This window comes from Choristoneura fumiferana, chromosome 16 (assembly GCF_025370935.1).
Source record: "Choristoneura fumiferana chromosome 16, NRCan_CFum_1, whole genome shotgun sequence".
Taxonomy (NCBI): domain Eukaryota; kingdom Metazoa; phylum Arthropoda; class Insecta; order Lepidoptera; family Tortricidae; genus Choristoneura; species Choristoneura fumiferana.
This window is the reverse complement of record NC_133487.1, coordinates 6,777,147-6,801,470: the sequence shown is the minus strand read 5'-3', so window position 1 is coordinate 6,801,470 and position 24,324 is coordinate 6,777,147. Positions and strand designations below refer to the sequence as shown.

The window sequence follows — 24,324 nt, the reverse complement described above, 5'->3', positions numbered from 1 at the left end:
CCGCTCACCCGGACAAGAGATGTCGTTATTAAGCAATCAATTTGAACCGCTCACCCGGACAAGAGATGTCGTTATTAAGCAATCAATTGCTCACCCGGACAAGAAATGTCGTTATTAAGCAATCAATCAAATTGATTGCTTAATAACGACATCTCTTGTCCGGGTGAGCGGTTAGTTCCAATAGAATGCTGAAAGTTTCTCGATGAGGGCTACAGCATAGATGTCGCTGCTTAAGTGACTAAATAAGAAACAAACAAGCTGAGATATGTGGACATAGGAGAAAATTCGTGCCTGTACCCCTGTCCAGTGGAGGTGTAGCGGTATAGCACGTGGCACGGAATGCCGTGGACCTGGGTTCGATTCCCAGCGCTGGTCTATTTTCTGGTTTTTCTGTGCATCTTTGTTTCAGTTTGTATTTTCGGGTGAATAAAATTACAGTGCACAACCCTAACGTCTTGTATTGCTGCTCAACAGGATCGCATAGTTCGAACGAGGCGCGGGCGTTTATAAACGACGCCGCCTGCGTCGGCCATCAGTCGACTTGATCGAGGCGGTGCGGACAGTTTGAGTTTCGAAGTTTTTTTCTCCCTCAAAATGAAGACTACTTGCGTGTTTTTAGTCTTAGGTAAGTTTAAACAACCTTTTTGCTGCGTTTACTAGTCGTCTGTTTGTTAGTACTAAAATAAACAATTTAATAACAATAAAATTACCACTTTTAGGGGCTGTTTCACCATCCATTGATTAGTATTAACTGACGGTTAAATGTGATGCCATCTCCGTCTATTCGAACAAAACAAATAGAGACGGCATCACATTTAACCATCAGTTAACACTAATCAAGGGATGGTGAAACAGCCCCTAAATGGAACATTAACGTAATAGAGGGTAGGAGCAGAAAATATATTGTTGATTATAAGTAATCTTCGAGCAAAAATTTTGTTAATATATTTCTTTGGTATAGCTTTTATAAATACCGAATTGTTCTAAACGTTTACTAATACATTTAGGTTCCATTCTAAATTTAGGTACATAACGTACCTACTAATACCTAAGTTAAGTATTATAAATGTAACAATGTTAAGCGTTTAAAACATTTTACCAGTTGAAATAAATCATGGGACAATTTACACCAACTGACCTAGTCCCAAACGAATTAAAGCTAAGTCCTGTGACTAGGCAACGGATAAATATACGTATGTAGATAAAAATATACTTAATTAAATACATGTTAAACCCGTGAACCCGTAGTTACTTCTAGTTTTATAGTCATGTTCTCACCGGGATATCCCATAAAATAACTACATTTCTAGACTATAAAAAAAGAGAATACGCCTGGGCCATAATTCCCAAGACGCTCGCCGCATTTTTTCAATATTTACCTATATATTTTTTAAATATTGATCCTTTTTCCACATACTCAAATTTTCTTCAAAATCTCATTTCTAAATTATTTCAAAATACACTCACTATGGAATTTCTATAAAAAAAAAACTTTGTTAGTACACAAACTTACTTTGTTGTTTGTTAGGCACTTAATAAAGAAACCGCAGGACTACCTTTTTATGAATGATGACATGAATAAGTGCTTACTTTATCATTAGCACTGCATTAGGTATGTTCAAATCGTGATCATCACATCACAAAAAACGCTTAAAAAGTGTTTAAATAATATTAACTTAAGAAAAAGCTTTATCGTCTAGATATAATGATATCTCGGACGAAAAACCAGTTAAAAATTATTGTTTTATTTAAAATTTAAATTCGTATGTAAACATTGTATGTTAACAAACTGATAAATATCATGTTGATACTTTACTTAGCTTCGTCATTAAGGTGAACTGGTTTTTACACCGACTCAGTTCTAAACAGCCTTTTAAAATGCCCACTTAACTTATAACGAAGTTAATGGTGCATACGTCAGAAGCAGGTGAGATTGTTCATGTGAAAACATGATTCATATCTCAACCAGGGATTGCCCCAGTCATTAGATTTCTAAATAAGGATGAATAAACTGAACTGCTAGCGCTTTAAATAAAAGAGATGACCATGTTTTACCGTCCTATAATATTGTCCTCTGGAGTGCATAAGCTACACTAATAACGTTTTAACATCAAATTACTCGGTCCTCGGCCCTTTCAGACCGGTAACGCATCCGCAGTACTAATAATGCTGTAGGTGTCCATGGGCGGCGGTGATCACTTACTATCAGGTGACCCGCATACTCGTTTGTCAGCTATTTGATAAAAAAAAACTTTTTTGGGAAAAACCGTTCATCAAGTTTTTTGTTAACTGTACTTTTTGTTGAGTGTCCTTTTTAGGGTTCCGTAGTCAACTAGGATCCCTTATAGTTTCGCCATGTCTGTCCGTCTGTCTGTCCGCGGGTAGGTAAGCTCAGAGACCGTTAGTACTAGAAAGCTGTAATTTGACATGATAATACTTATTATTATCAGTTACGCCGACAAAGTGGTACAATAAAAAAAGAAACTTGCATTGCCATTCAAACTATTTAGCCATACTAAGTTTCAAGTCGATGACATGCTGACATGCATGTTCCCTCCTGCGGTGACGATCCTGGCCAGAGCACTAGAATTCCAGTGACCAGATTGTATTGTCGCCGAACCTACATAAGTTATTTTTACCCGACTGCCCGAAGGAGGGTTATGTTTTTCGAGCGTATGTATGTAGGTATGTATGTATGTGGTTATGTATGTCCATTTATTTGGTCCTCGCGATTTGGATTTTAATATATGAGATATCATTGGTTTCGTCATAACTGTCGAAGTGACATAGGCTATATAATATTTCAATATGTCGTCTGAGAAAAAAAAATATGGCGGAGGAATGAAAAAAATATATATTTTGTATTGTAACAATATGGGTATCAAATGAAACCTAATAATAAGCTCATTCTAACAGCCTTATTCATAAAAAGTTAGAGCCTCCTTGAAGGCTCCTTGAAGGCCCGATGCTAAAAAACATGATTCATAAACGTCTGTTAGCGCTAATCAGTCGATCAAGGCTCTGCTAAAGTTAGAGGACCGTAGACCCTCCTTTATCTCTCTGCTAAGTGACAAAATGGCCGCCACAAGTTTGAACAGCTGACTTTGGCTAGAGCAAAAAACCATAAGTACCGAAGATATTTATAGTGAAGGCAGGGCTACGCAGATTAAAAAAAACAGGAAAATTTATTTTCAGGAATTTGTATTTAAAAATCCTCTAAATTAGCAACAATAAATTAACAATAAATATGAAATAAAAATAAGGATGATTAACATAATTATGGCTTTTTGCACAACATAAACATGCGGATCGGAAATGGCGGGAAAACAAACATCTCGCTTTTTATTTTTTTCCTGGTAATTTGCTGTCACTGCTGTCAATTTTTTTTTTTTTAATTATCGATTAGGCCATTTTTTGTCTTTGATTTGTCAAGGTGGCCAACATAACGCGTCTAATCCGTCTATCAGCAGCTTAACAACTAGCAGACTGCTAGCAAGTGTTTATGAATCATACTTCTTGACAACCGTCTATTAAGCTTAATCAGTCTGCTAAGTAACAGACCGATCAAACCTCAATTAAGGATTTTTTATGAATAAGGCTGTAAATGTATATAAGTTATAATACTTTTAATCACAGAAAACCAGCGTTACTGCACATAATGTGCGGCAACACATGCTGAGTGGAGACCCTTTTTGGTATCCTGCCGTGTCACCTAATAACATAGTTTTAGTGCTAGTTCTAGTCTTAGTTTTAGGTGGTACTTTTTGAAGCCAAAATAAACTTTTCTTTCTTTCTAATCTACCATTTTCACATAAATATCAAAAAAGTGTAAAAAAACATTAAATTCAAAAAAATCAAAAACCCGCCTACCAAAACTAAAAGGTAGAATATAAATTTAGTGGTGTAGAACTCTGTTAAGTAGCTAATTTAAAGTTCAACAGTCGGGACCCATTTAAATCGTGACTCTCAAAAACTCTTAGTAATGGGTCCCGACTGCTTAACTTTAAATTCGCTACTTAACAGAGTTCTAGACTACTAGACTTGTTTTCTTCCTTTTAGTTTTGGCAGTCGGGTTTTTTGATTTATTTAATTTAATGTTTTATTTATATTACTGTTTATAGCATACTCATAGTATTAAGTATTTAGTTAATTGAAAGCTTTTGATAAAATAATATCTACTGTTTCAGCCGTTGGCAGTGCTTTGGCGATGCAAATCAGGCAAAAACGTCAATCCAGCCAGCCCGACGGCACAAATGATCTAGAAGACAGATACGGACCATGGCAAGGCAGGCCGAACGGGAACACATTCCCTGGTCTTTTCCCTGGAAACCAGTTCCCTGGACAGAACCTGTTCCCTGGACAGAACCAGTTCCCTGGACAGAACCAGTTCCCAGGACAGAACCAGTTCCCAGGGCAGAATCAATTCCTGTGGCAGAACCAACTCCCGGGGCAAAATCAGTTCCCTGGACAAAACAACGGAAGGTTTCCTAGTCAAAACCCAGGGTTGAATAATCAGCAGCAGGTGCTGCCTTCAACCACTGCTAATCCTAATGAGTAAGATAATGTTTCTTTATTTTTACATTCAGGCGCCGGCCTGTTTTACCACTCATTTATAAATATGTGACCGATATCCGTGTTGCCATATTTTGTTGGTTTTAGCCGAATAAACGAACGAGACAACATCACATTAGGGTGGAGCGATATTTTTTTTTTGGATTTTAAATGCTGAATAGTGACAAAAAGTTGCGATTTGTTCAAAGGTTAGGTAATGAGAAAAATAAAAATAAAAATAGTCAAACCTACTTTGAGCCCTCTACTGCTCTACGAGCGCTTTGAATGATCAAAGATTGAAAAAAAAAACTGTTATGTTAAATTCCGTTAAATGTTGTGTTTTCACCCTACAATTATGTTATCATCTTATTCAAAATATACCTTAGCTTAAGTAAAACTCCTTTGTAACGCACTAAATCCACCAAAATTATAAATTAAATAGACTGGCAAAACTACCAATACCACCAATTTTCATTCAAGTATGTTTATGTGACTTGTAATACGACACTGTATGTATTGATACAATTTTTGATTGAAGCTAATGTCCCGTCACTTTTCAGCATAAAAAATATTTATTTATTTTTATGTGAAATTACGAAGTTTTCATACAAGAATCAAAATCTTCGAGGTAAGGTAGAGGGCTAAAACATAAATGTCGAAAAAATAATATAAAAATATTTATGTAAGAAACTAATCCATATGCAAGTTTTTAGAGGTATCAGAGACTAATCAGACCGGTCATAAACATTAGTTCGCTTTTAAAGAATATATAAGTCTATCACGAATAATTATTGGAGCAGATACATTAACTTATATATTAAGAACAGTTCTATCAGACCACATTTTTAATTTTCATTCAATTTTTATGAAATAATCGAGAAAAACTGACAAAAATGTAACGTTGCCAGCTCAGCACGTATAAACGCTCTTAAACAACTTTTTTTTTTCTCCATACATAGACGCTTCACCCTACTTCACATGTACATATTTTAGGTAAATGATTAAAAATAATAAGGGTAGGTACGTCAAAACATGTTATCATAGATCATTACTGATTAAGTTCGTATCTTTTTGGACACACATCACTGGAAGCAGTAGCTCTAGAGTGGACATGTAACAATGGTCATATCAAATTTAAAAGAAAATTGTAGAAAATATGGGTTAATTTTGAAAATGATAAGTTGTACTTGCCCCAGCACTGCTAAACAGTTTTCTATTGGCTGTTTCAGTACCACCGTTCGAGACTGCATCCGCAACTGTCCAGTGACGGCGGAGTACAACCCTGTCTGCGGCACCGATGGAGTCACATACACCAACCCCGGGCGCTTGAGCTGCGCGCAAGCGTGCGGTGTCAGTAAGTATCTTGGTCTTATAATCTAGAAACTCCTACACCTATTATAGGTACTTAACCGAGCGAATACTGTATCGAAAACTATCACATTCATATTGGTGCATCACGATAACTGGGCATTCAACACTTACGAATCTACTACATACTTAAGTATCGGGTATTTCACTTAAGTAATACTACCAGTTTTCTTTTTAAATATTGGTGGTGACCCTTCTAAGTCGCTACACTTTGGCAGAGTGGTCGTTGTCGTTGAGGATCAATAGCGAACCCTCGTGACGAACATCGAAAAAGGTGCGGTGGTTTCTATTTGGCTTCCACACCGTAGTGCTGGAGATCAGAGTTTATAGTTGGCATTCTAATGCGCTTTCTAAATCGCTGCTGTCCATCTCTGATCAGAGGTTATCTAACACGGGAGCGCCAAAGTTCGGATACTCTTTGTTAGTCATACCGTATTGTTTGTCCGAATCATCGTTTGTCATTTTTTTTTCCGAATGAAACATTTCTTCTGAATTTTTTGAACGGTCATCCTATATAAATAAATTAGCAAAGCTTGTGCTATAGGTACTTAGCAATGGATAAATATAATTATATAGAACAAACATTCGTATTTTTCATACAAATATCTGCCCCGACACGGGAATCGAACCCGGGACCTCAAGCTTCGTAGTCAGGTTCTCTAACCACTAGGCCATCTGGTCGTCAAAGTATAGAAAATTATAGGTTAGGTTTGTTTTGTAACAATTCTGAACAATTATTGGATTCAGAGAAAAAAGACAAACACGCGTAAATCGTAAGGTCTAGCAGTCAAATTGAAATTCCGAGACTTCAGTAAATCCTGATGGGAATTCTCAAAACTTCACTCCAATCAACTTCAATTCACTTCAATTGCACTCTCCTGTGGCCCGGCGGAAGACCAGTGCTGGTTTTCAACCAGCGATATGCTGAGCCGGGACCTTTTTATAGCGGCAACATTTCCTATTGTTATTTTTACTTATTATGTGTCATTGCTGTTATAAATAAATTATTTTCTTTCTTTCTTTTTCATTTTCTTTCTTTCATGGTCTTCATTTAAAGTTGAATGAAAGGCACTTTTCATGTCTCTAGTCATAATGGTTGATATTTTGGGTTTTTAAATTGATCCCGCAAGAATATCGGGATTAAAATTAGACTCTACGTACTTCAGAGTTCCTGCCATCTACATACCCAATTAACTTCAAATCCGTTTAGGCATTTTAGAGTAAAAGGTAACAAACACACGCACGTACAAAGTTTCGCAAGCTTTCATGTTTTTTTAATAAATAAAATAAAAAAGATTTCAGGAATCCGTAGTAGTTACTTTATATAATTATATAAATAAAAAATCTGGCGTGATTGATAAGGGATGTCATGACATCATTGATAAAGCAGTTAACAACAAAACAGATGAAATAGTTCATTAGTTTGAGCTGTATGATAAGTTAATTTCACGTAGGTATTTATTTATGCATCTTCTAGACTTTAATCACGGCTTCGTAGGTAGGTATCCGTAGATCTGACAGTTGAATTGAAATTCTGGGATTTAACAAAATTCTAAAGGACAACGATGTAATGTAATTCCCAAAAATTACATCGTGGTTTCTCATTGACGTAGCATTGAAAACAGCCGTGCAAAATGTTATAAATTTAAGCCCAGCGGTAGACATTTCGGAGGGAATATCGGGATAAAAAATGGCCTAGATGTGTTATTCCAGACGTTCAGCTATCTACACACCAAATGTCATCCAAATCCGTCCAGCCGTTTTATCGTGAAGAAGTAACAAACGTACACACTACATACATAATCTCAAACTTTCTCATTTATAATAATAGTAGGATTTTTACCCGACTGCCCGAAGGGGGATTATTTATTCGTACTGCTTCTAATTTACAGCGCAGTGCACATGAAGCAACGGTATTTCCGTTTGTGGGTTAACCTTCGGGTTTTTGTTATGTAGTCTTACTTTTTTATTTATATCATAGGACATTAGCGCGAACAATGGCAATACATGATTGAACACTTAGCACTTACGTTATACGCAAATATAACTCTAGTCTTAGTATTTGTCACATAAGGAAAACTGGTTGCTTTGCTTTGCGGCCTTAGATAGGTACAAGTAACTGCATGACAACTACCAGATTCATTGACATCTATGTAGGCCAGATTAGATGTCATGCTTGGAGTATCTTACAGATCAAAATTGAACTACTCTCAAAATAAACCTTAGGAAAATGTACGCAGTGTGAGGTCATTTTAGATGGTTGAGATAGACAGACATACTTAAAAATTAAGATTTTTCACGCTTTTCAAACAGCTTGATACCTAGACGCGTTCCTGAGGAAAAGGGTCTTGAGAAATTGATGCACGGACAGACATATGAACAACAAAGTGATCCTAAATGTATTCCCTTTTACCAACGAAAGTACGGAACCCTAAAAAAATTTTAGAAACGCTTGTAACTTTTTTATCGATAGGAATAACCTTTCTAATTAACAGAAGAAATATCAGATTTTTAAGTATGAGTGAATGAGTTTTCTTTACCGCCAAATTACGATAGTCCGGTCGGTTACGGGTTATTTCATAGCTCAGAACAAAAACATCCCTGTTTTTCATGTACACGACCATAGAAGCTCATGTCAGTTTCTATGCGCGTGTACAGAAAAACAGGATCGGTGTTTCCATGTCGGTATTATCCGGGCCGGTAAAGAGTGTCACCCGTCAAAACGAACGAGTCAAAGACACATAATTTTTTTTTTTTTTTTTTTTTGCTCTTGGCTGTGGTGGCCTAGTGGTTTGAACCTGTGGCCTCTCAAGCAGAGGGCCGTGGATTCAAATCCGGGCTCTTTTTGATTTTTTCGATAATCCTATGCGGAATTACTTTAGAAATTGACCACGAGCTTTACGGCGAAGCAAAACATAAGTAATTCAATGGTGTGTGTGAAGTTTTCCATCCCCACTTATTTTGAGAGGAGGCCTGTGGTATTTTACAAACTTTTATGGAAGTTGCTGTGTCAAATCAAATGGGGCAAATCCTCGACGTCGAAATTATCTAGCTCTTCCAGTGGTTGAACTTTGAAATTTGGTATAAGTATCAACAATACCAACATAATGTACCCTTAAACTAGTTTGCTAATGTCGTTTGGAACTCGAAACAAAAGATCAGTTTTCCTTTTCTTGCTTATTTGAATCTTTAGGAAAAAGAAGGAAACCGATAAGCCTCGAGTGCCATGAACATTCTAACTAGTTGTACTGTTTCTTCGATGACGATGCGTGTCCCTTCAGTTAAGTAAAGATATTGTCAGCAAAAATGACTGTATTAAAAATTGAGTTTCTAACAAAAGCTTAACATTCTTTTTTTTTGTTTTCAGCTGTCTCACTCTTGAGGTCGTCGCCCTGCCCGCCCCCTTCGACCACTGCGGCGCCTACTGTATAGATTAGTAGTTTTAAAACCGCTGACTGAGTTATTAAATAATTCTTGTGTGTGTATATATTAAATTTGAAAATAAAATTGTTTTTAAACTTATTGTATTTGTCAATTAATTTATTGGGGTTCATTCATTAATTTAAATGTATAGTTTTGATTATTGTGTCCTTTTAATTTACTAAAACCGTGTTCGGATTCTTCTATTCATAGTCATTACGCGTAGAGCAGGTTTTGGATTATATCGGAAATTGTTTTCAAAAATCTCTTTTCTCCATCAAGGTAAATCTTGATTGCACCAAGAGTCGGCAGTGGACATTAGATGCCAAATCTGATTTTTTATTAATTTATTTACAACAGTGGCAGACTGGTTGTGGCAACAGATTGTTCGAGGCCCAGGGTGGCAAAACAGAATGGGTCCTCATTATAAGAAGTTGAATTTTAGTTTTGTTGATTGGTATATAAACGCGTTTATTATTAGTAGGAATAAAGGATAATGGTGTCCGGTTGATACATAAATTGGAATTAATATCAAATGCGTATGCACAATGCCCGTGTATGCCCGTGTGGTGTCGGGTTCGATTAACACCTCTCCATTTCTTCCATGGATGTCGTAAGAGGCGACTGAGGACATAGGTTAAGGTACACCGTAGGCGACAGGCTGGCAACCTGTCACTATTGTACCGTTTTTATCAAACTTAAAACCTAAAATTGCTAAATGTGGCTCCGAAGCGGTAACGTTTCGTGTGCTCTGCCTACCCCATTTCGTCGGCCTAAATCGCAAACCTCGTAACTCAATCTGACCAAATTTTACAGGAGACACAAAAAACTTCACTACCAAAAATTTTGCATGAAGACTTGCTAAGTTTTTTTTTACATGATGTTAAGTTAAATTTAGCCGTCAGATTGTTAAGACCTATTTTTTTTTAAATCACCTGAACCTGGAAATTTTGAAGTTAAGAGTTTTTCTTGAAAATTTTATAAAGCAAATCGGGAGTTAAGAGTTTTGCTATAAAAAATAGAGGTAATCTTTTGATCTGAACAAGGTAATAATTTACATGATTAAGTACATGAGTTTGGGCCAGGTGAAGATAATGAAGCATGATTATTTTTGGCTGAATTAATTTGATGCAAACTAGCGGGCGACACAATGTTCATGCTGTAAGGCTGTTGACATTTTTCTTGTTCAGGAAAGCTCTGAGAACTGCTGGTTTATGACGTGATAAGTGGATTTCGTGACACACAAATTTCATGTTGCACAGTTGGTGAGGTAATAGGGAATTTGAGGACCTGGTATCCCAATGTTATAGGACAGATCAAGGCGTCCAGACTCCGGTGGCTCGAGAACGTAGAAAGGTTAAGAAAGGTTAAGAGAGGGTCGAGCCGTGAAGAGAGCGCACTTGGGATGACCGAGAGGCCGGTTGGTCGTCTCAGGTACCGCTGGAGGGACGAGGTCCTGAAAGACCTTTTGGACCTCAGGGTCGAATACTTGCAAGAGCTGACTCAACACCGCAAACCGTGGCGTAATCTGGTTTTGGAGGCCAAGACTCACTTTGGGTCACAGCGCCCTGGTAGTAGTAGTAGTAATAGTAGTTAGTGAGATACAAGGTGTTGTAGGGTTCTGCGCTCTAAAACAAATCTCTCGTTGAGATCAATTAAATAGTGCTCTTCCTGAACTAAAATTAAAGATCCATCGTATTGATTTGCATCTAAATTGTAACATGCATACGTTTTTTCCTATTTTTGAAAAATTATTTTCTGCAGTCTTACTTCCCTTTGTTGATTCATTTTAGTATCCGCCTGCAGAAAAAACAATGTGATAAGTAAAAAACCTTAAGTAAAGCAGCTGGGACGAGTTCGATTACATCCCACTATAATAATTTAAATGCGAAAGCTTGTAAGTCTGTTTGTTTGTTACTTCGCTTCATGACGTCTAAACCGCTGAACCGATTTAGATGAAATTCGGTATACAGATAGTTTAAGTCTCGGGGAAGGACATAGGATAGTTTTTATCCCGGAACATTTCATAGTTCCAGCGGGATAGTGAAAACTGAATGCTACGTGGACGGAGTCGGGGGTAACAGGCTAGTAGGTAGGTACATAAATTATAATAACAAACAAAACAAATGCCTATTCGAACAATCACAACTACGTACTAGATTAAATAATTTGCGTAGAAAACCACGTAACTTATCTTCACGCGTAAAGATACACGCGAAGCAAACCTCGCATGTCCACGGCACGCAAACAAACTACATTTTCAATAGTCTAATGTGTTTAAATATGATACAATCTATCAAGAATACACAATCAGTTTATATTGCAGAACCTTATTACACACCTGTTAGTCTGCACCCGTTTTCTTCTTAAATCTTTACGCAAAACTGACGTGCAGTCACACCGCCATCGCAAACTGTAGGTACTGAAGGGAGTGGCGGGGGGAGATACGTGGTATATCTTTTACAAAAATGGAGGTCGGGAGTTGCGAGGTTTTCTATTTTGCTTTTTAAACTTAAACGGTTTACTCTTGGTATTTAAGAGTTTTGCCGTTAGATGCGTTCAGAATAGTACTATCTAAAAGTGTCAAAACATAATTTTCAAAAAAAATGGAGTTACGAGGTATGCGATTTAGGCCGACGATTTGGGAATACAGGTGTGATTTTTATGTATGTATGTATGCACAAAAATGACCTCTGAGTTCATATGCAAATCTCAAGTTGCTCTGGGAATACCTACGGTTAACGGGGCTTGGTGGGGATGTACAATAGGACACTAAATAAATGTTGTGTACCTACCTAACAATTTAATTCGGCCGTGTTGCGCAGATTTCACAGAATCGTTAAGAAATTGACGGCTAAAATGTATAACACGGATAAATTAGGACAGGCTGGCTCAATGATTCCTATGTGTAAGGCTGTATGGGCGGTGAGGCTCCTGACCCATGAAGATACAGACTAAGTCAAGTAGGAGTATTTTTAGGTATTCGTTGGTGGAATCACGATACAAAATGAGGTGAGTTTTGGTTTCAGGTAAGTTTTTTAATGTTTTTGTATTACCTACTTGTTTAAGTTGTTTCAAACTTGAATACGCAATAGGTAGTTGGTGGTGACAAATCTTCGACACTGATTTGCAACCAATATTTTTTTTCGAAGTTAAGTTAAGGTAAGTTAAGCAAGTTAAGGTTGGTTTGTTTTATTTCATTATAATGTTTTCAATTATTTAAAAGAAAAACATTTTGGAATAATTCAATTAAACAAAAATGTAATATTGTTCACATAAATACCTATATAACATCGGTACAAAATTTTGTTAAAAATATTTACTTTTGTAGCTGAAGGGGCCGCGAATAAAAATTTACCTACCCTTCTCCCAGGTTATTCCTGAATTAACCTCCTGAGTGCCCCGGTCCTCACTTGAGGACATAAAAAAAAATTGAACTTTACTTGATTGATGTTCGGTTCAAATTGTCAAAACAGAAATTTTACGTCGGGTCCCAGGGGGATAAATAAATAAGTATAAATGAATTGATCGTTTAAATATTAGAAGATCTTTACACTCCGTGAGCTTTCGGATTTTAGAAGCATGCTTCGGGTATTGACGATGACACGCGATCGTGATATGCGGTCCTGTCCTGTCTGTTCTGTTATCAACTTGCAAAACTTTTTAAAGTTACCGTAAAAAATTGTGTAAAGAATAACCATCACTACAAAATAAACCTTACTGTAATAATATTACGCTTCTTTATCTTTTTCTAATTTTAACATAATATGACTTTTTGGCATGATACAAATAAAACAAAATCAGCATTTTCGAATTCTGCTATCGTTAATTTAAATAGAGAACATACCCCGCCTTAACACACTAATTTTATTTGGAAGTACTTATACATATAGAGCTGTTGTTATACTCGTACTGTATCTACTTTTCTTGGGTATGTCAAATGAATTTTTTGCTCTACTTTCGTTTAATATTTTTTTAATGTACTTTTAGAAATTCCCCTCGCTTCTATAACTCGGTCTTGAACCTTACTAAAACATTTACGATCAACACTTTTCTTGAAACTTTCAGCTTCTTTTCAAAATATTTATATACATTATAAACAATTTCCCGTGATTGGCTATTTACAGAAATATCCTGTTTAACTTGACTCCCCATGGAAATCGATTTCCGAAAAATAGCAAACTAAATAAATAAGTAAGCGGTGGTTTTTACTGCTCTATATAAATCAATGAGAGCTGGGTAGGAAGAAAGTGCATGTTAGTCTCTAAAACTATTTTATAAGAAAATAATGTTTACACTTACTTCTGTTTGCTCTCCTTAAATTAATAAATAAATAGTTGGGGCCCTAGTTTATTTTTTGGCCCCAGGCCCATTGGTTACCTGGCTACGCCACTGCGCGGTACCTCAGTGTGGCGCGTATACTTCAGGTGTGCTGCGATTGCCGCGAAGTATTTGCTGCATTGATATCATGCATAGCTATTTTAATGAGAAAATAGTACGAAACAACTGACAGGGGTAGCGTGTGCGATTCGCGTTGTCAGGTAACTGCGTGTAGAACCCTCTACGCGCCGGTCTGCTTCGCACTTGGCTATTTTTTACTGGTGTGCCGTTAAAACCAAAAGGTTGAAAACGCCTGCTCTATGACAATGAATACATACAAAACAAAAAATGTAAGTAGGTAGGTCCTATACAAAATTGGAAGCCTCGGCGGTTTATAGGTGAAGAACGTATGTACATATATGACCTGTTGTATGTAGTAGTAACGTGTCCGTATAAACAAATTGACGCTCCAAATTCGAAAAATGACTTAAGCTCCATATCAATTCTGTGCACTACTACTTACAACAGGTTTTTACCTATAGCTTGTGTGTTTTAACTGATTATACATATAATATAAACTGTTTTTTTTATCCAGGAATCCACCCAACTATCGTATTTAATAATATAAACATGATAGGATCAAATAAATACAACACGATTACTTTTGTCTAAATTGTCCATCGGTTTTCCCATGTCCATCCCGCCTGTATAAAGTGGATTTTATTAATAAATAATCTGCCATAATCCGGACTAACAGGTTTCCACGGAATTTCTGTATATCGTAGTTATCCTTAAACAACAAGACGGCATTTCAAACATATATACATATTAATGTTTTGGGATTGTTAAGGGGTAATTCACCTGTGTAGAAAATTGAATATATAATAGACTAATACAATTATTGCGCAATAAAACTTAGCCGTCCGCGCCAACATACTTAGGGGCTTACTCATGTTATAAAAAAAGAATTTTGAAAATCGGTCCACAATTAACTGAGTAATCGGTGAACATACATGAAAAAAATACAAACAGTGGAACGTAGAACCTCCTCCTTTTTGAAGTCGGTTAAATATGTAGGTATGCTCGCGCATCACTCAGAACGGCTGCACCTATATTGGTTGATTACTCGTATTTAATTGTGTTTGTTATTTGCCCTGTAAGGAGTAGGTTTGTATTCAAGCACAATATTTAAAACATTGTCAGCCAGAGTAAAAAATATATATCTCCATATTTATTTATTATTTATTTATTAATAAACAAATTAAAATTTACAGCATTACAATTACAACATCAGTACACAATCATCAGGAATATCAGTATACTTACCGGTATCAAACCGGAGCGGGTGGCTACTATTTTTTTAATACATTTATATTGCGTAAAACAAAGCGTAGAACATACCTAGTGATCGGAAGTACAGTCAAGGAAATGGAATCACGTAACAGGGTGGAACCTTTGCATAATCAATTTCGCTATGATTTCTTTGGGAAATGTTTGCGATGTCAACATGGCATTAGTTAAAACTTTTCAAACCAATAGTTTAGCTTTTAGATGGGGAGGACGCTTGATAAAAAATATACTTTAAAGTTTAATATTCCGCAAACAGATCACTGAATCGAAAAATCCCCAATGATTTTAAAACCTAACCTGAACCTGAACTTAAATTAAATATTTATAAACGCGGCCCGTACTTTAAGTCCATAAAAAAATATAATAAAATACCGGAAATCATTAAAAAAGAAGAAAAAAACATATTTGGCAATAAAAAGGCATAATAGGCTTAAATCACTTTTGATTAAAAAATCTTACTAAATATTCCATTGAAGAGTTTATGTCTGACACAATCCTTGAATGAAACTTACGCGCATGCATACTGTACATATACCTACCTATATATCTGACACACCTCCCAACTAGAATTATTGTCTTAATAATGTTATTATTAGTAATGTTATTATTGTCTTTTTATTTTCAACTGACATGCTTGTATTCTTTTCTTTTTTTTTGTGATTAAACTTTTTCCTTCAATTTCATCAATATTATATATTTTTGTTCGGTATAGATATACTTTTGAATAAAATTCAAATAATGAAATTATATTGTTCAATCTGTTTTAACTTTACGTTTATTTATTTTTTACTGACATTTTGTTTGATCATGTGACTGTTATTATTATTTCTATTTGGGTACCTGATGTGCATGAATTTTATTAATTTGTTATAACCTATTCATGCTACGTTTGAATAAGTGAAATATATTTAAATACAAATACATATTGCTCCCAAAACCCAAGTTCCCAATCCGCACTGGGCCCGCGTGGGAACTATGGCCCAAGCCCTCTTGTTCTGAGAGGAGGCCTGTGCCCAGCAGTGGGACGTAAATAGGCTGGGATGATGATGATGATGACATATTGCTAATATTACTATGCCCTTAAACAGGGTTGTACTTAGATCTAAGGTGACTGTACAAAGTGCAATGATGAAATAAATAAATAAATAAAAGACCTATCCAACGATACCCCACACTATAGAGACCGACACAAACTATAAGGAAACCTATAATGCCTTGATCGCACGTACCGAGTAAACGGGCGAGACAGTGCTCTCGGCCGAATACTCGGTGTGTACATATAAACATAGCGAGCGAGCGAGCGCTGAACAGTTACTCGCTTACGGGCGTTTTTAAAAAAAGTGTACCCTTTCCTTTTTTTTGATTTTTTGGAAAAAATATGGTTTTTCCTACTCAGAATTAAGAGCACAATCGATTCCGATGATGATTAAATGATTCCGTATGATACATAACGCACGTGCGTGGTGGGGATTCAACATTTGTATATAAAACTCGCTTATAACAAGTCTCGGTCACGAGAAACAACAGACCTTTGGAGGCCAGGAAATTCAGTGCGTGTGAACAGTATCTTAGTTTTGAAAAAAAAAAAACATAAAATGTTCAAATTTGAATCAGTTTTAGGTAAGTTTTTTTTTAAACAGTATCTCGTCACTACTTAGAAAAAGCATCGTATCTCAAATCCATACGTTAGCAAAATATACCCTTGAAATCACATCCCAGTATAATATTATAAATGCGAAAGTGTAAGTCTATTTGTCTGTTTGATTGTTACTTCATCACGTCTAAGCAACTGAACCGATTTAGATGAAATTCGGTATACAGATAGTTTGAGTCCGTACATCAAAATGGATAATTATTCAAAGTGAGCATTTTTAAAAGTAATGATGATCTACTCTTCCAAATATTTCATCAGGAACAAATATTTACTTAATAATTTATATGTGGGATATAAGTAGATTTTAACATTATGATATTGATGGTAAAATTAAATGGGTGTTTGTTTGTTGTTATGTCGTAGACTTTATCGTGTTTGTAATTTACAAAAGTGTGTCACCTTCAGTCGAATGGCATCAAATCATTAATTATTTTCTACATACTTACATGTAGGTTTACTTCGACTAATACATTTGGACCCTCTATGAACTTAATGGAGCACATACAAATACCGCTTAATTACTTAGCTTGGCCATACCCATGTGTTTAGCCTGATCGGCTCTTAAGATTATCATCAATATAATTCATCATCCCAGCCTATATTTGTCCCACTGCTGGGCACAGGCCTCCTCTCAGAACAAGAGTGCTTGGGCCATAGTTCCCACGCGGGCCCAGTGCGGATTGGGAACTTCACACAAACCATTGAATTGCTTCGCAGATTTGTACAGGTTTCCTCACGATGTTTTCCTTCACCGCAAAGCTCGTAGTAAATTTGAAATGTAATTCCGCACATGAATTTCGAAAAACTCAGAGGTGCGAGCCGGGGTTTGAACCCACGACCCTTGCTTGAGAGGCGATAGGTCAAACCACTAGGCCACCACGGCTTCATCAATATAATTGATTTCATAAAACATATAAATTCTTCATATTTGACAAATATCTAATTAATATTTTGGTCACATCTTCTATTTATCTATCTATCTTCTTCTTCTATCTATACCTATAAAACAGTACCGTGACTGACTGACTGACTGACACACAACGCACAGCCTAAACTACTGGTGCTATAGAGACTTGAAATTTGGCTTACATGTACCTCGAGTGTTGTACAGGTGCACTAAGGAAGGATTTTCCGAAATTCCCACGGGATAGGTAAATATCTAAACTTTTTTCGTTTCTTTGTTTGTAGTCGAATCTCTGAAACTATTTTAAAAAGCCGAATTGAATAAAATCTTTTACCGTTAGTAAGCTACACTATTCTTGATTGACATAGGTTACTTTTTATACGGGATAATGCAAAATTCCCTTGGGATAGAAATAAATTAATTCAAATTCGGAGCTGATTTAAAAAATTCTTACATATTATGTGATATGACTATCCCCAAATGACAGGCTACTTTTTCTTCGGGAAATTACAAAATTCCCATGGGATGGAAAAAACTGAATTCAACTTCGGGGCTGATTTTAAAAATTATTTCACCAATAGAAAGCTACACTATTCGTCATTAGTATAGACTACTCTTCTTCGGGAAAATGCAAAATTCCCGCGGGATAGAAATAAGCGAATTCAACTTCGGGTCTGATTTTAAAATTTCTTTCACCATAAATAAGCTACAGTACCTATTCCTGATTGACATAGGATACTTTTTCCGGGAAAATGAAAAATTCCCGCGGGATAGAAATAAGTATATTCAGCTGCTTTTAAAAATTCTTTAATATGACTATTCTCGATTGACATAGGCCAGTTTTTTTTTCGGAAAATCTAAAATTCCCATCCCAACTTCAGAGCTGATTTTAAAAATTCTTCCACTAATATAAAGCTGTATACACTATTGCTGATTGGTATAGATGACTCTTGTTTGAGAAAATATAAAATTCCCGCAGGATAGAAGTAAGACAATCCAAATTCGAAGCTGATTTTAAAAATTCTTTCACTAATTTTATAGTAATGTTTCTCTGATTGATATAGGCTGCTTTTCTACGGAAGAATGCAAAATTCCCGCAGGATCGAAATAAGTAAATTCATCATTGGGGTTGATTTTAAAAAGATATTTTCCAATAGATATTGGTGGTTGTTTTGTTGTAGGTAGGTCAATTGGGTTTTTAGAATAAAAAACTGTTACATCACCTTCCATAAAAAAAACAATATTTGTATTACTTATGTTGTCTACGCGCACGAAGTCGCGGGTAAAAGCTAGTAATCTATGTATTTATATCGTACAATAGCCCTTTACTATAATATTTAGTAATTTAAAGTAAAGAAAAAAAACACATTATACATAATATATACTTTAGTAAGTTGGTTTCGCTTGTTTTCATTTCACCTATATAACAACTAATTTCTAGCCACTCTATTATATATATATCTTTATTTTAATAGCCCACCTTATGTGTGACAGACGTAAAGTATGTCCGAATCAGCTAATGAATATGAATCCTACAAGTTCTAAGTCCGTTTTTAATTACAAAAACTTAGCAAATTCGCATAAATTCTTTGGTCAAACTTGATATTTTATTATGAACACAGTTTTTAACAGATGTCTTTTCTTAGCAAACGAATATACACCTAGGTATAACTTCTTATACCTGTTTCTTTGGGTTGATACGTTAACTAATAACATACTTTTAATACGAGTATGTTACATATAAATTAAGCCCTCTCATTCTGAGAGGAGGCCTGTGGCCAGCAGTTGGACTTATATAGGCTGGGATGATGATGATGATGAGATATAAATTGTTAAGCTAGGTACTTGATAATAATCAGGTAAATACTTATAAGGATACAATTATTCATCATCTTCATCCCAGCCTATATACGTCCCACTGCAGGGCACAGGCCTCCCCTCAGAATGAGAGGGCTTGGGCAGGATACAATTATTAAGTAAACTATTTTTGTTGATATGTCATTAGCCTTCGGTAGATATAATGACCACATAATGCACTGCCGGTGACGGCGCATGCGAGTTCAGTGCACATTGCACATAAGTAAGTGTCCTTTACACGAGAGCAATGCCAAGGCGAATCGAATGTTATTATACTTAAATCGAATCAACGAAAATGAGTTGTGTTGATATCAAAATCAGACAAATTTTGGTGCATTGCAAAAAGCTCAATCTAACTTATTATTATTTTTTACAGTCGCACTTGTTTGCCTGAGCACTCCATCAATTGGTCGAAGTTGGGGCGGAAGTCATGATCCAACGTATGATGTAAAACATAACCACTATGAAAAATCATGGGCAGCTGAACCCAATGACGGCGTTCAGCATCGATCAAACCACGGCTGGGGACATGATTTTGGCAGTAGTGAAGAAGAATCTTGGGAAAGTCGCGATGATTATCAAGACTACAACCGAGGGTATGACAAAGATAAATTTGATCATTTTGGGTACCACCATAATCATGAAGGTGATCATCAGGACCATGGGGATTATGGATATCATCATCATCAATGGCCTAATTATCAAGAACACGCGCATCATAACTCAGATAGCAAACATGACTATCACGGACATCACAGTCGACCTGGAAATCCTGTACCTCCTAGTTTTGGTTTGCCTCAAAACAATAAAGGCAATGCACACAATAATGTAAGACTGCCTAAGAAGAAAAACCCAGTAACAAAGCAACCTATACCGCAAAATAGTCAAAATATAGACCAATTGCCAAGAAATAATGGAGACCGCCTCGTGTTCCCGGAGGATAGTCAAACTCTCGATTTAAGCACGACATGGTATGTCACTGAACTAAACAGCTGCGGTTTTTTTAACCCGTCACGCCTCGTAGAGACTACATTAGTTCCCAACTTTTTTTGTGCGGGTAATGTCCTAGAGACTACCAGTAGTCTAGGTCTAGGGACTAATGTAGTCTCTAGGAGGCGTGACGGGTTAAGTAAAATTATATATCCCCAGTGCGCAGTGATCCATTTCGTGAAACATTAAATCTTTTCATTAATCATTTACCTACCTATCATGCTTGTAAATAACTACTTCTAGTAAGTACGTAACATCTGAAGAAAAAAATATTAATAATAAAGATGCTTATTGTACCTATCACTTAAATCTTTTTAATCGGTCATCGAGCTTTGTAAGATTTTATTCTAGTAAAGCTACCGTTATGTGCTTTGGGGAAACTCGATCTCATTTTTCATCCACATATATTTTATTCAATTGCATCTCTTTAAATATAAATTTATGTATGCAATCTTATGTTCTCAGGTTTCCTCCAGCCCCATCATCATCAACATCATCATCAACTCCCGCTGTGACGCAGCCTCCAGCAACGAGTACCACCATTTCGTCTCTGGCACTACAAGACATAGTGAGATGCATACGCGCCTGTCCGGTCACTCCAGAGTTCAACCCCGTCTGTGGCACAAATAACGTCACCTACAATAACTATAATAAATTTGCATGTGATAGAAACTGTGGAGTCAGTAAGTATTGCCGAGTATTATTTATTATCATTTATATCTCATCATCATCAGCCCGAAAATATCCACTCTTGAACAATAGGTCACCCCCTTAGAACGCCATAATGAACAACAACTTGCTACATGTGTCCATTGAGACTCGAAGAATATGTTGAAGTGGCAATGGGTAGGTCACATCGTTCGAAGAACTCATAATCGATAGGAGAGCAATTGCTGTCCACAAACCGGAACACGCAGCGTTGGCAGGTATCCCACTAGGTGGACTGACGACTTCGTGAGAGTTGCGTGCTACCGGTGCATCCAAAAACACAAAAGCCCGCTTCTTGGTATATGTAATAGACACACACACATATTACATTCTCAACTTAACAAAACTGGACAGGTCGGACTAGCAAATATACAGCAAGTTGTCGCTCATTGAGGCGTTATTATCTTTATCTCAATATACAATACAATACAATAACTCTTTATTGAATACCAACGCATAGTTAGCAGTCCAGAAAACACATGTATATATAGATTTTTTACAGTGTCTTATATATTATAATAATACGAAAGCAAACATTTTTAATTAAATTGATTACTATTTTAACCCTTACAGATCAGTTTTGTTGTAAGTTGAATTGCTATGGACACGTATGTACACTCATGAGGCACACCATGTTATTTGTTTACCAAAAGATGTCGTGATAAATTTGAATTTGAAATAAGTTTCATATGAGACTGCTTCTGGTTGGCGGATGTTGTCGACCAAAAATATGTTTTGGTGCGACCAGAATTTCATATTGTTGTTTTGTTTTTAGTTCGGACGAGTAGAGACCGAAGCGTTCTAAATTGTCACAAATTGAAGACGATACTTTACTTGACACTGTAATTTTATAACAGCGTGGCAAAGATCTTAATGATAGCGGCATAAAATGGAACTAATGCGGATATCTTGCAAAATATCAGTTTTTACAGTTCACCGTAAATGTCGCTGGTTGTATCTCTTGTTCGTGGTTTTTGGTCTTTTTTTTAGAGATTAAAGCAATCTAATAGGTATATAAAATTCTCAGGTCAAAGTTGTAACCAAACTCCTTCAAAATGGATGGACCGATTTTTTGTTTTTTTTTGTGTATATTCGGTAGGTCTGGGATTAGAACGTAAACTATTTTTCATACCCCTAAATGTTAAGGGTGCCCCGCCCAATTTTTTTTATATTTTGGACAAATTTTATGATTTTACACTAAAACATACATACAACCCTACATTTTTACGTCTCTACCACTAACCACTTACTTTTAATAGCGATATTAGTGGTTACTATGATAATTTTCAACCCTTGGTGATAATTGATCTTACTGACTCACCGTAACCGTAAACCGTATGTAGGTACTTTTCTCTAATTAAATAGCAGTTATTTATTACCAACTGTAATGCGTATGTATTTCAAGACAAAGATATAGGGTACTTTTTACCCAACTACCTAAAAAAGGAGGGTAATGTTTTAGTGCATCTTATTAGTTTATTAACTGCGGGTAAGCCGCGACGTAGTACCATCTCAATGATTTTGATGAATTTTGGTATATTATATAGGTTAGCTGACACCCTGGATTAATATATAGGTTACTTTTTACTCGGCTCCAAAAAAAAGGAGGGTAATGTTTTCAGTATATTTAATAAGTTGCGGGTAGTACGGAAATAATACCATCTCATTACAACTGTCTAATCGATTGGTTTCATCATCCCAGATCATTCATCGATAAATTTTAGCACCATCCATCAAAATTGGTCTAGCTATTTTTGAGTTACAATAATGGTGTCCTAACCTGACTTTCAGTAAACAAATACAAATAATATTTAAGGTACTGGGGAAGGGCATGGGATAGTTTTTATCTCGGAAAATTGCATAGTTCGGACGGAGTCGCGGGCAACAGCTAGTGATATAAAGAAAATAATAATCCTTCGTGCAAATGTCACCCTCCTTCATTAAGATCTTTGTTGTACTGTAGAATATAAAATATTATAATATAAATAAATAAATAAAATTAATATTTTTGAATAGCCCTTCTCAAATATTCAAATATGTACATGTTTTTTTTTATAGATGTGACACTAAAACGTCGATCCCCGTGCCCTCAACCGCCGCCGCCAGCTTACTTCATATCCGTCCCTACGCTCAGCACGGAACAACCAATCATAAACTCTCCCGTCGTTGACGACAAGAACAACGCACCAATCGGGAGATCATTATCAGAACTCGCTGCGCGGACTACGTTGCCACCGACCGTGACACCAACTCGGTTTACAAACATCCAAAACGATCAAGACAGCGAATTCAACATCGATAGGAGGAATCCTTGAAACTAACTTTTAACTTTATATTTTTTATAATCAAAACGAATATACGATTTCACTTCAATAAACATTTTATGCATACCGAAGTGTTCTTTATTATTTCTATCACGTGATCTTTTGAAGGGTCACTTGTTTTAATTACTATGTGCGTATTCTCATTAAGAACTACCTAAGTCAAAATGATTAAGGATTTGACTCGATTCAGTTTATTTAATTAAATTGCATAACATATTAAATGAATATATAATAATAATAATTAATTAATTATATTATTTATTTAATTTAATATAATCAGAATCTCGGAAACGGTTCCGACGATTTCGATGAAATTTGGTATGTGGTGTTTTCGGGGATGACAAATCTATATAGCTTGGTTTTATATCTGGGAAAACACTTATTATCGAGTCTTAGCCCGAGAAAAGCTCGGTCGTCCAGGTAGTTACAGTTAAAACAAAAAAAATGGTTATATAGAAAATTTAATTTGACTGAATTGGTACCTGGGTGAAGACCAAAAAGTTGCACACCGTTAAAGCTGCGTTAGCAGGTAGTTATAATTTCCATTAACTTTTTCCATTGTGACACGAAAATTAATCATACATTTGTATGGATAATTAATCATACATTTGTAAGGATAATTAATCATACATTTGTATAGATAATTTTCGTGTCACAATGGAAAAAGTTAATGGATAATTTCCAACTATACCTGCTAACGTAGCTTTAATGGTGTGCAACTTTTTGATCTTCACCCACCTACCAACTTATTAATTGGTTGATTCATACCGTTCACCGCAGACTTATACCGCATCCATCCCATGATGGGATGAGGAACTACGTAATCAGAAGTGGTACGAGATTCTCATCTCACATCTCAGTACGTAACGTAGTTCATC

The 24,324-nt window shown here is 36.0% G+C and overlaps 1 protein-coding gene across 1 annotated transcript; it reads left to right on the top strand.

Annotated features, from left to right (window-relative positions):
- Positions 1-512: 512 nt before the first annotated feature.
- LOC141436558 (uncharacterized) lies at positions 513-23,512 on the top strand. The gene is made up of 8 exons (XM_074099560.1): positions 513-625; positions 4,188-4,554; positions 5,781-5,905; positions 9,287-9,345; positions 10,655-10,862; positions 20,020-20,395; positions 20,880-21,097; positions 23,181-23,512. The coding sequence occupies exons 1-8, from the start codon at positions 595-597 to the stop codon at positions 23,435-23,437; spliced, it is 1,641 nt and encodes a 546-aa protein (XP_073955661.1). The 5' UTR covers positions 513-594; the 3' UTR covers positions 23,438-23,512.
- Positions 23,513-24,324: the final 812 nt, after the last annotated feature.